Source organism: Microcaecilia unicolor, chromosome 9 (genome assembly GCF_901765095.1).
Source record: "Microcaecilia unicolor chromosome 9, aMicUni1.1, whole genome shotgun sequence".
Lineage (NCBI taxonomy): Eukaryota > Metazoa > Chordata > Amphibia > Gymnophiona > Siphonopidae > Microcaecilia > Microcaecilia unicolor.
In genome coordinates, this window is record NC_044039.1 from 58,647,315 (window position 1) to 58,661,389 (window position 14,075).

At 40.6% G+C, this 14,075-nt stretch overlaps 1 protein-coding gene across 1 annotated transcript in view; it reads left to right on the forward strand.

Moving 5' to 3' along the window:
* The window catches only part of CAPRIN2 (caprin family member 2), a 701,412-nt gene that overhangs the window by 263,403 nt on the left and 423,934 nt on the right, over positions 1-14,075 (forward strand). The window contains 1 exon segment of the mRNA XM_030214677.1: positions 2,527-2,568. Within this exon segment, the coding sequence (XP_030070537.1) occupies positions 2,527-2,568 (42 nt within the window).

Here is a 14,075-nt window from a genome sequence, read left to right on the forward strand (position 1 = left end):
CGGCAGAGAGTTCCAGAGTTTAGCTATTTGTTGAGTGAAAAAATATTTCCTCCTATTTGTGTTAAAAGTATTTCCATGTAAGTTGTGTCCCCTAGTCTTTGTACGTTTGGAACGAGTAAAAAAGTTTGCTTGTTCTACACCACTCAGGATTTTGTGGACCTCATCCCTAACCTCTTTAGCCTTTTCTCATGAGGAGTTCATCTCCTTTATCATTTTGGTCGCTCTTCTTTGAATCTTTTTTACTACTACTACTTAACATTTCTAAAGCGCTACTAGGGTTACGCAGAGCTGTACAATTTAACATAGAAGGACAGTCCCTGCTCACAGAGCTTACAATGTAAATCTTTTCTAATTCTGCTATATCTTTTCTTTTGAGATACGGCAGTTTAAAACTATGGGAAAAGGGTTGTACACTGTGGAAACTAGGGGGAAGGGTACGTAAGACTAGTTGATTTTTTTTCCTGCCTATTTTTATTCTGCCTATCAACCTACAATTCTCCTTTAAACACCTAAGTTCCCAGCGCACAGAGCAAAATAATGTTCACTTACCAGAGAAATGGCCTCTTCTCTCAGAACTTCTCAGAAATATACTAATTGCAAAAGGTGAAGGATTTCAATATGTTGAGTGGATGACTTTTCATATGGGTCCATAAGCAGCCTGTAAAAGGTACATGTTTGAACTTATGTAACTTCTATTTTTCATATAAAAGGATAGGGTTTCAACTATTGTATTATAAATTGTTCACTCTAACAAAATTCATTAAAACCTTGTTTTTTGTTTCTGGTGACTTTAGTAACCTTTCCCAAAGATGGTCACCATTGTCACTAAATTGACAAATTGGTGGTACCAAATTGGTATTGAGCACTAATTGGCGCATAACTTATGCCTCGTATGAGAAAAGTCTAAAAAGGTTAGGTCTCTTCAGCTTGGAAAAGATGGCTGGGGGGGGGGGAGGGGGATATATGTCTATAAAATCATAAGTGGTGTGGAACAGGTAAGTAAATCCATTTTTCATTCTTTCAAAAAGTACAAAGACCAGGGGACACTTAATGACATTTACAAGGTTAAAGTTTAGAATCTGGCATGCCGAGATGTTAGTACAGTTCACCGATTGGCATGCCTATCACAGGTTGCCTTGAAATGGTAAAGTTTGTGTAAGCACGATATTTTCAAAATTGGCTGTCATCAATACACTGTGCCAACACTTAAGGTTCAAAGTTTTATTTAACCTCTTAAAGCCAAGCTGGGAATGCCATGTGCATTGGAATATGCCAAAGGAAGAAAGATACAATATGTGCTCCACAGGGTCCCACAATCAACATCAACCTACCTATGCTAAGCAGGAAAACTGTTTTATACATTAAAAGCTAGTTAAAACAAGTATTTATTTAGCAGAGTTTTAAATGAGGAAAGGGTGGTCTTTGTACATAGTGGCGGAGGAAGGGCATTCCACAGTGTGGGCCCTACAACACTGAACATTTGTTTCCAAAATGTACAGAAAGTAACAATCTGGACTGAAGGAACATACAGTAAATTTTGGCTGGAACACAGTGCCAGTGTTGGGGTACATAGCAATATATAGACAAAAATTAAGGAGAGCCCATAACACACCAACAAAATTTTATACACACTATGGTACTCCACTGAGAGCCAATGTTCAGCTCTCAAAGGAGTCACATGGTCATAATTCCTAGAATTAAAAGGCAATTTCACAGCAGCATTAATTGACAGATGCTCGTAGTGCATAACAATAGTCCAGACAATGTAATAAGAGCATGAATAACACGCAACACTTCCTGGTCCAACAAATCTTGAGCAATCTGTTGTAACTTGAAAAAACAAGCTTTAAAAGACAAGTGAGTACATAAGTATTGCCACACTGGGACAGACCAAAGGTCCATCAAGCCCAGTGTCCTGTTGCCAACAGTGGCCATTCCAGGTCACAAATACCTGGCAAGATACCGAAAAAGTTCAATACATTTTATGCTGCTTATCCCAGAAATAAGCAGTGGATTTTCCCCAAGTCAATTTGATAATGGTCTATGGACTTTTCATTTAGGAAGTTGTCCAGATCTTTTTTTTAAAACCCTGATAAGCTTAACTGCCTTTAAAATGTTAATCCAGCAGCACACCCAAAACCTTATAACATTGGCCTGAAGACACAGCTCCAAAACTATGAATAGGTAATGTTGACCCCTATGGAAAATTTAGAATCGAGCAATTTTTTGGTCCCCAAGGCAAGCCTCCACTTGAAGTAGCTTAGCTCCAACTTCTGTAAAAGAGAGATCAGTGTCTAAAGCAACAATAATTTTAGCATCAGCATAAATACAGCGTTAACCCCAGTGACTGTATTAGAGAAGTTAATGGAGACAAAGATGTTAAAAATGAACCAGCATTGAACCTGAGGCAGGCTATACAAAAGGATTTTTTTTCCTGCTCCATACAGAAGTGTGTTTGTCAGTTTTAAGCACAAAGGATGGGCATTAGTATAACATTCAATAAGTTGTCTTTGTTCTTGCATCTAGAAACGAGGTTGGAGACACAAGGTTGAATCAGAAGTAAAAAGCGTAAGTTAATTTGTCTGCTATTAGAATCTAGTCAGGACTGATTAAAAAAACATAGTAGATGATGGCAGAAAAAGACCTGCATGGTCCATCCAGTCTGCCCAACAAGAAACTCGTATGTGCTACTTTTTGTGTATACCTTACCTTGATTTGTACCTGTCCTTTTCAGGGCACAGACCGTGTAAGTCTGCCCCGCCTCCCACCACCGGCTCTGGCACTGACCATATAAGTCTGCCCAGCACTGTCCCCGCCTCCCGCCACCGGCTGTGCCACCCAATCTCTGTTAAGCTCCTTAGGATCTATTCCTTCTGAACAGGATTCCTTTGTTTATCCCTCGCGTGCTTGAATTCTGTTACTGTTTTCATTTCCACCACCTCCCGCGGGCGGGCGTTCCAAGCATCCACTACTCTGTCCGTGAAAAAATACTTCCTGACGTTTTTCTTGAGTCTACCCCACTTCAATCTCATTTCATGTCCTCTCGTTCTACCTCCTTCGCATCTCCAGAAAAGGTTAGTTTGCGGATTAATACTTTTCAAATATTTGAATGTCTGTATCATATCACCCTTGTTTCTCCTTTCTTCCAGAGTATACATGTTCAGGTCAAGTCTCTCCTCATACGTCTTGTAATGCAAATCCCTTACCATTCTCGTAGCTTTTCTTTTCAGCGCTTCAATTCTTTTTACATCCTTCGCAAGGTACGGCCTCCAAAACTGAACACAATACTCCAACTTTATTCACAGACTTGACACAGTACTGTGTTTCGACCACAGGCCTGCCTCAGGAGTCTAAAATGTGTAAACAAAAAATATGTAAATTTTAATTATACATGCATAAGTATAAAAAAGAATTTTGATCATACATGTAAAATACAAAATCTAAATACACATACAAAAACATATATTCAAAAAACCTTTTGACCACATGTGTAAAATCATGTAAAATAATTTTAAATATGTTTTTATGGAGAAACAGCATCCAGATCTGACATAAAAATGTTCTATAAACATTAAAATCTAATACAAAAACAAGATCATCTTTAATATCCATGCAAAAAATGGTTTCAAGAACATATATTAACACAAAAAAATACACATCATAACTTATATCGTATGTGAACAGAGGAAAAAAAAACAATTTTAAATGTACAAACTAATTAAAGGAAAAATTTTTGATATATGAAAAAGTAAATGAATAACGAAAGCATCATAACTTAAATCATATGTGAACACAGAAACAACATGAGACCTTAAATTTAAATCATGAATAAAATTAAATCTATGTGAATATTTCAAAATACAGATGTCTTATGTTTATAATTATAAATATACAGTTGACAGAAATTCTTAATGTAAATGATAAAATGTATAGCTTTTTTAAAAAAATTGCATGCATAGAAATGAAACTTGTTTGCAAAGAAACATGAAGGAACAACCAAATCCTTAGTGTAAAATATTAAGCATAAATAAATATAAAGTAAATAAAACAAAACTAAATAAAATAGAATGAATATATTGGATAACGAAAAATGAAAAATTAAAATAAGTCTAGTTTATGAAAGGAGTGCTTAGTGTAAACTATGAATAATGTATTAATACTTTAAAGAGAGAGATCCAAAAAAAAGTAGGGTGATCTACATTTTGTGTCTCTATATATAACAGACAAAGATAAATGAAAAAACTGGGGTGGGGGGGAAGAAGAGGAAGGACAGGAATGGAAGGGATCGGAAGGGAAGTGCACTCCTTTCATAAACTAGACTTATTTTAATTTTTCATTTTTCGTTATCCAATATATTCATTCTATTTTATTTAGTTTTGTTTTATTTACTTTATATTTATTTATGCTTAATATTTTACACTAAGGATTTGGTTGTTCCTTCATGTTTCTTTGCAAACAAGTTTCATTTCTATGCATGCAATTTTTTTTAAAAAGCTATACATTTTATCATTTACATTAAGAATTTCTGTCAACTGTATATTTATAATTATAAATGCAGGAAAAGATTGTGTATATTATGTTAAGTATTAAAAGGAAATAATTTATTAAAAAATTAACAAATTTTTTGAACAAACCTCGATAAATCCTTGAAGCTTGTACAGTGGGGGAAATAAGTATTTGATCCCTTGCTGATTTTGTAAGTTTGCCCACTGACAAAGACATGAGCAGCCCATAAATGAAGGGTAGGTTATTGGTAACAGTGAGAGATAGCACATCACAAATTAAATCCGGAAAATCACATTGTGGAAAGTATATGAATTTATTTGCATTCTGCAGAGGGAAATAAGTATTTAATCCCTCTGGCAAACAAGACCTAATACTTGGTGGCAAAACCCTTGTTGGCAAGCACAGCGGTCAGACGTCTTCTGTAGTTGATGATGAGGTTTGCACACATGTCAGGAGGAATTTTGGTCCACTCCTCTTTGCAGATCATCTCTAAATCATTAAGAGTTCTGGGCTGTCGCTTGGCAACTCGCAGCTTCAGCTCCCTCCATAAGTTTTCAATGGGATTAAGGTCTGGTGACTGGCTAGGCCACTCCATGACCCTAATGTGCTTCTTCCTGAGCCACTCCTTTGTTGCCTTGGCTGTATGTTTTGGGTCATTGTCGTGCTGGAAGACCCAGCCACGACCCATTTTTAAGGCCCTGGCGGAGGGAAGGAGGTTGTCACTCAGAATTGTACGGTACATGGCCCCATCCATTCTCCCATTGATGCGGTGAAGTAGTCCTGTGCCCTTAGCAGAGAAACACCCCCAAAACATAACATTTCCACCTCCATGCTTGACAGTGGGGACGGTGTTCTTTGGGTCATAGGCAGCATTTCTCTTCCTCCAAACACGGCGAGTTGAGTTCATGCCAAAGAGCTCAATTTTTGTCTCATCTGACCACAGCACCTTCTCCCAATCACTCTCGGCATCATCCAGGTGTTCACTGGCAAACTTCAGACGGGCCGTCACATGTGCCTTCCGGAGCAGGGGGACCTTGCGGGCACTGCAGGATTGCAATCCGTTATGTCGTAATGTGTTACCAATGGTTTTCGTGGTGACAGTGGTCCCAGCTGCCTTGAGATCATTGACAAGTTCCCCCCTTGTAGTTGTAGGCTGATTTCTAACCTTCCTCATGATCAAGGATACCCCACGAGGTGAGATTTTGCGTGGAGCCCCAGATCTTTGTCGATTGACAGTCATTTTGTACTTCTTCCATTTTCTTACTATGGCACCAACAGTTGTCTTCTTCTCGCCCAGCATCTTACTGATGGTTTTGTAGCCCATTCCAGCCTTGTGCAGGTGTATGATCTTGTCCCTGACATCCTTAGACAGCTCCTTGCTCTTGGCCATTTTGTAGAGGTTAGAGTCTGACTGATTCACTGAGTCTGTGGACAGGTGTCTTTCATACAGGTGACCATTGCCGACAGCTGTCTGTCATGCAGGTAACAAGTTGATTTGGAGCATCTACCTGGTCTGTAGGGGCCAGATCTCTTACTGGTTGGTGGGGGATCAAATACTTATTTCCCTCTGCAGAATGCAAATAAATTCATATACTTTCCACAATGTGATTTTCCGGATTTAATTTGTGATGTGCTATCTCTCACTGTTACCAATAACCTACCCTTCAATTATGGGCTGCTCATGTCTTTGTCAGTGGGCAAACTTACAAAATCAGCAAGGGATCAAATACTTATTTCCCCCACTGTATGTTGTATCGGATAGTCTGTAAAAATGAAATGGGTGCATATGCTTAAACTACAACGAAGTGTGTGTATGTGTGAGATTGTGTTTCATGAAGGACATCCTTAAAGAGTAATGAATGAACTCATTAAAAATGCAAAGTGTGAAATGATACATAATAGACGTGAGGAATCTCTACTAAAGAATATCTTAATCCACAAAGTGTACCTAAAAACGGAGCATTGAGAACGAATACTAATGAGATTTCTGTCATAATCGTAATGTTGTAGTAGAAAAATGTACTTTGATAATTCGGGTAATGTAGCGTCACTCTGGTGTACAAAAGACAAACAGCATGTAGCAATTTACGAGAGAGTTTTATATATGTTAATTTTGGCGCCAAAAGAAACCAGAAATGATGTAAGTTAACAGTAACTAGACAGCAATAGGTGGATAAAACAGTAATTTAAGTGATTGGTTGATACAGATATGATGATGCATTGAAATGATACTTTAGATTGACATGTCTCTTGACCGATCAGAGAATTTGCTGTGATAAAATGCAAAATTGGAGGAAAATGATCAAAAGTGAAAATATTGATATTAAATATTTCTAAAAGAAAATTCTGAGACTGTCTTAATGCCAAAAAATCCTGTTTACTTCAAAAAATTGTCAATCGTCCATATTTTTCAAGGACATCATATGTGGTTTGTACTGCTTTAAGTCTAATCCCAAAAATGAAGGGAATATGTCACAAATGTATAAAGAAAATGAAATATTCAAATAACAAAATCAACTAAATGTAGTGAATAATAAAATAAAAATATTTTAAATATTTGAGAAAAAAATATTAGAAGAAAAAAATATATATATATAAAAATGAGAATAAAAAAGAAATAAAATAAAAGAATTGTGAAAAGAAAATAATGAAATGAAAAAATAAAATTTATATTAAAAAATAAAAAATATATAGAAAGTGGGTAACCAATAAAAAATGCATGAAATAAAAATATTCAACAAGATGTTGCATTGTATATGAATGTTGTATATTTGAATTTAAGGTTTGTGTATTTTAAAAAAAAACTGTGTGTTTTAGCAAAAAAATATATAGAATATGATTTTTGATTGGCTTTCTTAAGGATTGTTACAAGGGTTATACATAAAATATGATATCGAAGGTATCAAACTACTAATGAAATATGTGTATAATATGTAAAGATATATTGGATGCATATTTGAATAAAAATAAGTAAAATAAAACAAAGTTGCAAAAGACTCAAAAATATGACGACTATGCACATATATTGGGAAACTTAAGATAACTAAGATCACTAAAGTAATATCACAAAATATTTTAAATGAGGTAGAAACAAAAAAAACTTATCAGTAAAATATGGTGTATTTTAAAATTAGTCACCTACAATGACTAGTTTGAACATATTAGAATATCAATCTGGAAGGGTTCCTTTGATAATATATATCATGATCTAAATATAGTATTCATTCACTGTGCATTCTTCATAAATAGACTGACAAATCTATTTCATTATTAAGACCTTTTGGAGCTAGAGTTCCTAATTCAAAAATCAGTTTTTGTTCTTCTCTTAATAGCTGGTTGTCAATATTTCCTCTCCTTTTGGTATGAAGTACTTTAAAAACCAAAGATTTTAGATCTGAAATGTCATGGTTATTACCCAATAGCTAAGGAGAGGAGCACTTTTGACTCGTCTGTTGATACAACTTCTATGTTCTATCATTCTTGTTTTAATTGCTCTAATAGTCTTCCCTATATATAGCATGGGCATTGTATAATGTAGATCACACTTGAGGTATTGCAGTCCGAAGTATGATTCAAATGAAAAGTCTTGAGAGTTTGTGGTTGAGAAAAAAACAGATGTTTCAATGGAATGGCTACATATGCTGCATTTGCCACAGCGGTGATGGCCATGGTGAGTTGGACGTTCCCTTATTTCTGGTAAAGAGGGTACCAAATGTTCTCTGAGGTTCTTATTCCTTGAGTAAGCCACCACTAGATTTTTTTCTTTAAAACCGTCCAGACCTCCCAAAATATGCCAATTACATCTTATGGTTCTTTGTATGTCCTTTGCTAGATGGGAATATCTGAGTGCATACAATGTCTGGAGATTCTCTGTGGTTGGTGGGTTGTAATAATGTAACTCTATCTTCAGATAGTGCTTTCCTGTATCCATATTGTATACATTTTTTCAGGGTAGCCCCTATTTTGGAATCTCTCAAATTCTCTGTGTGTTGAAATCATCGAAGTTGGAACATATTCTGCGCAATCTGAGGAACTGACTGAGAGGTAAATTGCGTTTTAATGAGGGATTGTGGTGACTAGTATAATGTAGGAAAACATTTCTATCGGTTGGTTTCCTGTAGATAGTCTGGAAAAATATGGTCCCTTGGAGATATTTAGGTCTAAAAAATGCACAATCTTCACTAAATTCCATTTTAAATTTAAGGTTAGGGTCTCTAGAGTTCAAGTATGAAAGAGACGTAATGACTCAATGTCAGCATGCCACAAAATGTCATCGATACATCTTCTGTATATCTTAATTTTGTCTGAGAAGATACTGGATGTCAAATGTTCTTCAAAATTTCCTACAAATAAGTTTGCCAAATCTGGGGCATTGGTTGACCCCATGGCGGTGCCCTTGATTTGTTGATAGAAGGTATCTTGAAAAAGAAAATAATTCTTGGTAAGTGCAAGAGTTGCACAGGTTAAGATGAGATGGTTGGGAATTCTTTTGTTCGTAGTTCTTTTCTGAAGAGTTGTTTCTATGATCCTCAGTGCTTCAATCTGAGGTATATTGGTATACAGCGATTCTATAGCCAATGTCACCATTATTGTATCTGTTAATGATCCATCATATTCCTGCAATATATTGATCGTCTGTGGTATTGCATACATATGAAGGAATCTGAGGGACGAAGGGTCGGATGAAGAAATCCACGAATATTGAAAGTGGCTCGAGAATAGATCCATTGCCGGACACATAGGTCTGCCCAGTGGATTTTCTAAAGATTTACAGATCTTAGGTAGAATATATATAGTGGGGATGACGGGGTGTTTAATTTGTAGGAATTTTCTCTCTTTAAGAAACCCATATGTGGTGATATATCTGAGTTCCTGAATGTCTGCCTGTAAATCCGGAGTGGGGTCCTTATCCAATAGAATATAGAAATCATCAAGGTAACATAGAGGGGCATAATCGAACAAAAACGTCTATCTCCATGGGCGTTTATCTCCGAGAACGGGTCCGTGAAATGGCGGACCGAACCGTATTTTCGATAAAAAAATAGACGTCCATGTTTTATTCGACAATTTGTGAGCTGGGCATTTTTGTTTTTCAGTGATAATGGAAAATGAAAGCGCCCAGCTCAAAAACGAATAAATCCAAGGCATTTGTTCGTGGGAGGGGCCAGGATTCGTAGTGCACTGGTCCCCCTCACATGCCAGGACACCAACCGGGCACCCTAGGGGGCACTTTCACAAAAACAAAAAAAAAGGTAAAAGAGCTCCCAGGTGCATAGCACCCTTCCCTTTTGTGTTGAGCCCCCCAAATTCCCCTCAAAACCTACTGCCCACAAGTCTACACCATTACTGTAGCCCTAAGGGGTGAAGGGGGGCACCTACATGTGGGTACAGTGGGTTTGGGGGGGTTGGACGACTAATAAGCATTAAGCAGCACAATTGTAACAGGTAGGGGGGGGGATGGGCCTGGGTCCACCTGCCTGAAGTCCACTGCACCCCCTAACAACTGCTCCAGGGACCTGCATACTGCTGCCAGGGAGGTGGGTATGACATTTGAGGGTGAAAATAAAAAGTTGTGAAACATCATTTTTTGTGGTGGGAGGGGGTTAGTGACCACTGGGGGAGTCAGGGGAGGTCATCCCCAATTCCCTTTGGTGGTAATCTGGTCATTTAGGGCACTTTTTGGGGCCTTATTCGTGAAAAAACAGGGTCCAGGAAAAGTGCCCTAAATTCTAGCTACAAACGCATACTTTTTTTCCATTATCGGCGAAAGGCGCCCATCTCTCCTCGGCCGATAACCACGCCCCAGTTCCACCTTCGCCGCACCTCCGACACATCCCCGTCAACTTTGTACGCTTCCGCAATGGAGTGCAGTTGAAAACGTCCAAAATCGGCTTTCCATTATACCAATTTATTCGTTTTTGTGAGATAAACGTCTATCTCCCGATTTGGGTCGAAATCTAGGCGTTTTTCTCTTTCAATTATAAGGTGGATAGTAACATAGTAGATGACGGCAGAAAAAGACCTGCACGGTCCATCCAGTCTGGCCAACAAGATAACTATGTGCTACTTTTTGTGTGTACCTTACCTTGATTTGTATCTGTCTTTTTCAGGGCACAGACTCTATAAGTCTGCCCAGCACTAGCCCCGCCTCCCAACCACCAGCCCCGCCTCTGCCATCCAATCTCCACTAAGCTCCTGAGGATCCCTTCGTTCCGAACAGGAATCCTTTGTTTATCCCATGCATGTTTGAATTCTGTTACCGTTTTCCTCTCCACCACCTCCCGCGGGAGGGCATTCCAAGCATCCTCCACTCTCTCCGTGAAAAAATACTTCCTGACATTTAGGTCTGAAAGTTGTCTATTGACCTCCCTTACATAGTCATCTCAGTTCATCATAACAATCCCTCCTCCCTTGTCTGCTGGTTTGATCACTATTTCCTTATTTCTCCTAAGGTTTTTGATGGCTGCTTATTTTTTTCTTGTAGTGTTATAATCTTTTCTTCTCAAGCTGAAGTACATCTTTTTCTACACATGTGGAGAATGCTTGAATAAGTGGGTGTATAGGATCTGATGGAATCCATGTAGAAGGTTTCTTGACTGTGGATATATCTGTGGTTGGAGTTGACATTGGAGAAAGTTTGGATGATCTGTAATTTGCGACTAAATTTGAATAGATCAATTCTGGTCTGAAAGGCATTTTTAACTGTAGGAACAAATGACAATCCTTTTTGTAAAACGTCCATTTCTTGCTATGTGAGTGAATTTTTTTGAAAGGTTGAGAATCGGAAACATCTCTAGTGGTTGAAAGTCTCCTGATTGTATCGATATGGTATCCCTTGATTTGTTGCGATAGTCTTTCCTGGTATTGGTACATAAGTAATGCCACACTGGGAAAAGACCAAGCATAGGCGCCCAGTATAAGAGGCTTGGGGTGGCTAAGCTTCCCCAGCCGAAGGATCGGATCTTGATTGACAGGTCGGACCTACCACGACGCCATGCCCCCAGTTCCGCCCGCCCGGGGCTCGCCGCTCCGCAGGATCATCTATTTTGGGCCGACACTGACACGCCATCCCGATTCAGCCCATGCAGGCAGTTATCGAGTTCTGACCACTCGGGCTCTCACATGGCGTGCCGCCGCGGTCCTGTGTGCCTGCAGTGCTTCTTTCTTCACCCCGCCCTCAGCTCAGGCAGCCAGTCAGCCTTGAGCCCGCCTTCGAGCGCTCGCTCCCGTCCCATGTACTCCTGTTCGCATAGGCGGGAACGCGCGGGAGGGGCACGTAGGGAAGGCAAGAAGAGGAGACTGAGTCTGAAAGATGTTCCCTCCCACTTCCGTTCCACACCCAGAAATTGGCACGTACGTTGGATTTCAGGAGACAGAGGTAGGTGCTGCTGATGACTCTGAAGAACCATTTAAAACAAAACAAGTTAAAAAAAAAAAAATATATTTTGTTTCATGCAGATCTCTTTTGTTTAAACATAACTAAATGGGCTATAAGCCAAGCCCCTAATGCTTTTGGTTTTTCTTTTTCCTATATTGTTTGTGGTGATGATGACTTAGACTGTGATCTCAACTATTAGGCAGAGGTGCACTGACTCTGAAGGTTTTAAAACAAGTCAAAATAAAAAAAGATAATTCCTTGTCATCAAGCAGATGAAGCCATTACGTATGGGTTATGTCCATCAACCAGCAGGGGAGATAGAGAGCACTCAAACTTCCACAGTGCCCTCTTGGCCAGCTAGCTCCACTGCCTCTTCAGTATTCTCTATCTCCCTTAGCAGGGTGGCTGCAGCTTGTTCGAGCTCCAGAAAAATCTGCCGGGAGGTGGTTCCTGGCTTGCCAGTTGTTAACCGGGGTGTTGGAGGCTATAGCAGCTTCACTTTAAAGGCACATAGGTTAGCCCTTTCCCTGCCTTACCCATACCTCTGTGGATGTGGACATATTGCCTTGCTTTCCCTGTCCTTACCCACCAACAGTGGATGCAGGCATATAGGTTCGCCCTTTCCCTGCCTTTCCCACTCATCTGAGCCTCCGGAGTCTTCAATACCTCTGCTTTCCTCACAGCTTAAAAAAAAAAAAAAAAAGTCGCGTCGCGTTTTTAAACGCAGAAACGCTGGAACAGAGGTTTTTGACCTGATTTTCAGCAGGATCGTAGTTGTACACTAGATCCTTTGAGGTAAGAGTGTTTTCCAACTCCTCTGGGGTGGGCCCGCGATCGGGGCGATTTTGGCGTGAAACCGCCATTTTGGATTTTACCGCCGTTTTTCGGCGATGGCTGCAGACAATGTAAAGCGCTATTCCACTTGTGGCAAGCGCAAATCAGCAGCAGGGCTCTGTAAATCGTGCTGTATTGGCGTAGGAGCCGGCCCGAGCATGGCGAGCGATGTTTCTTCCCACTCTGAGCTGGCAGCGGGCGCCATTTTGCTTACCGCATGGCGCGGCCTCCGTGGACACGGAGAGACCTGAGCCGGGTGGGGCACCACGAGATGAGGTTATTTCAGGAGTGGCTAGCACCGGACAGGATTTGGGTGCCCAGGGTGAGATTTTCTCCCCGGATTTTGTGCTTTTGCTGCATAAAGCATACATGATGAAAAGAGCCCTTCCTCAAGGGTCGCCTGAGGCTCCTCTGATTGCCCCCCCCCCCCCGATGGATTCTGGCCTGGGACTGCCCAGTGAGGCTTTTTTTCCCCGGATGCTTGGCCTAAAGATAAGCGCAGAAGGGTTAATTCCCCTTCAGATTGTGGTGCACCTTCCCCCCCCCCCCCGTGGTCGGGGTGTGAGGATTCGGAGAACTCTGACAGACGTTCTTGGTCTGAGGAACCAGAGTCAGGTGCGGATTTACCACAGGATCTGGATGATCCCTCCGCGGTGAGGATTTTCCACCGTGATGAGCTGCCAGCGCTTATTTCAGATACCCTGCAGGCCCTCTCGATTGAAGATCCTGACAGTGGCATGGCCTCCTCGGGTAATCCCAGGATGGCTAGTACCAAGAAAGCTGCTCGGGCCTTCCCTTTGCATGACTCCATCCTAGAGCTTGTTTCGTCTCAGTGGGCTGACCCCGAGGGATCTTTGAGAGTTTCCAGGGCTATGGGGCAGTTATACCCTCTGCGTGAGGGACATATGGCTCGTTTTCAAATGCCTACAGTGGATGCCCTAGTCACTGCGGTGACAAAGAGAACTACCCTCCCTGTTGAAGGAGGTGTTGCCCTGAAGGATGTTCAAGACCGTAGGCTGGAAACAGCGTTGAAACAGTCCTTTGAAATTGCAGGTCTCACTGTTCGGGCGTCTGCATGCAGCTGTTATGCTGTGAAAGCCTGCCTAGCTTGGCTGCACCAGGCAGTGGCTCAGACCGGAGATGGAGCGGAGCCCTTCTTGGATGTGGCTCTGCGGATGGAGGTGACCTTGTCAGAGCTTCGGCTAAACAAATGGCAGTAGCAGTGGCGGCTCGCCGTCGTCTGTGGCTACGACACTGGGCAGCGGACATGGCCTCTAAGCAAAGGTTGGTGAAGTTGCTTTTCAAGGACTTCTCCTATTTGGTGAGGAGTTAGAGAAAATTGTGAAAGGCCTGGGTG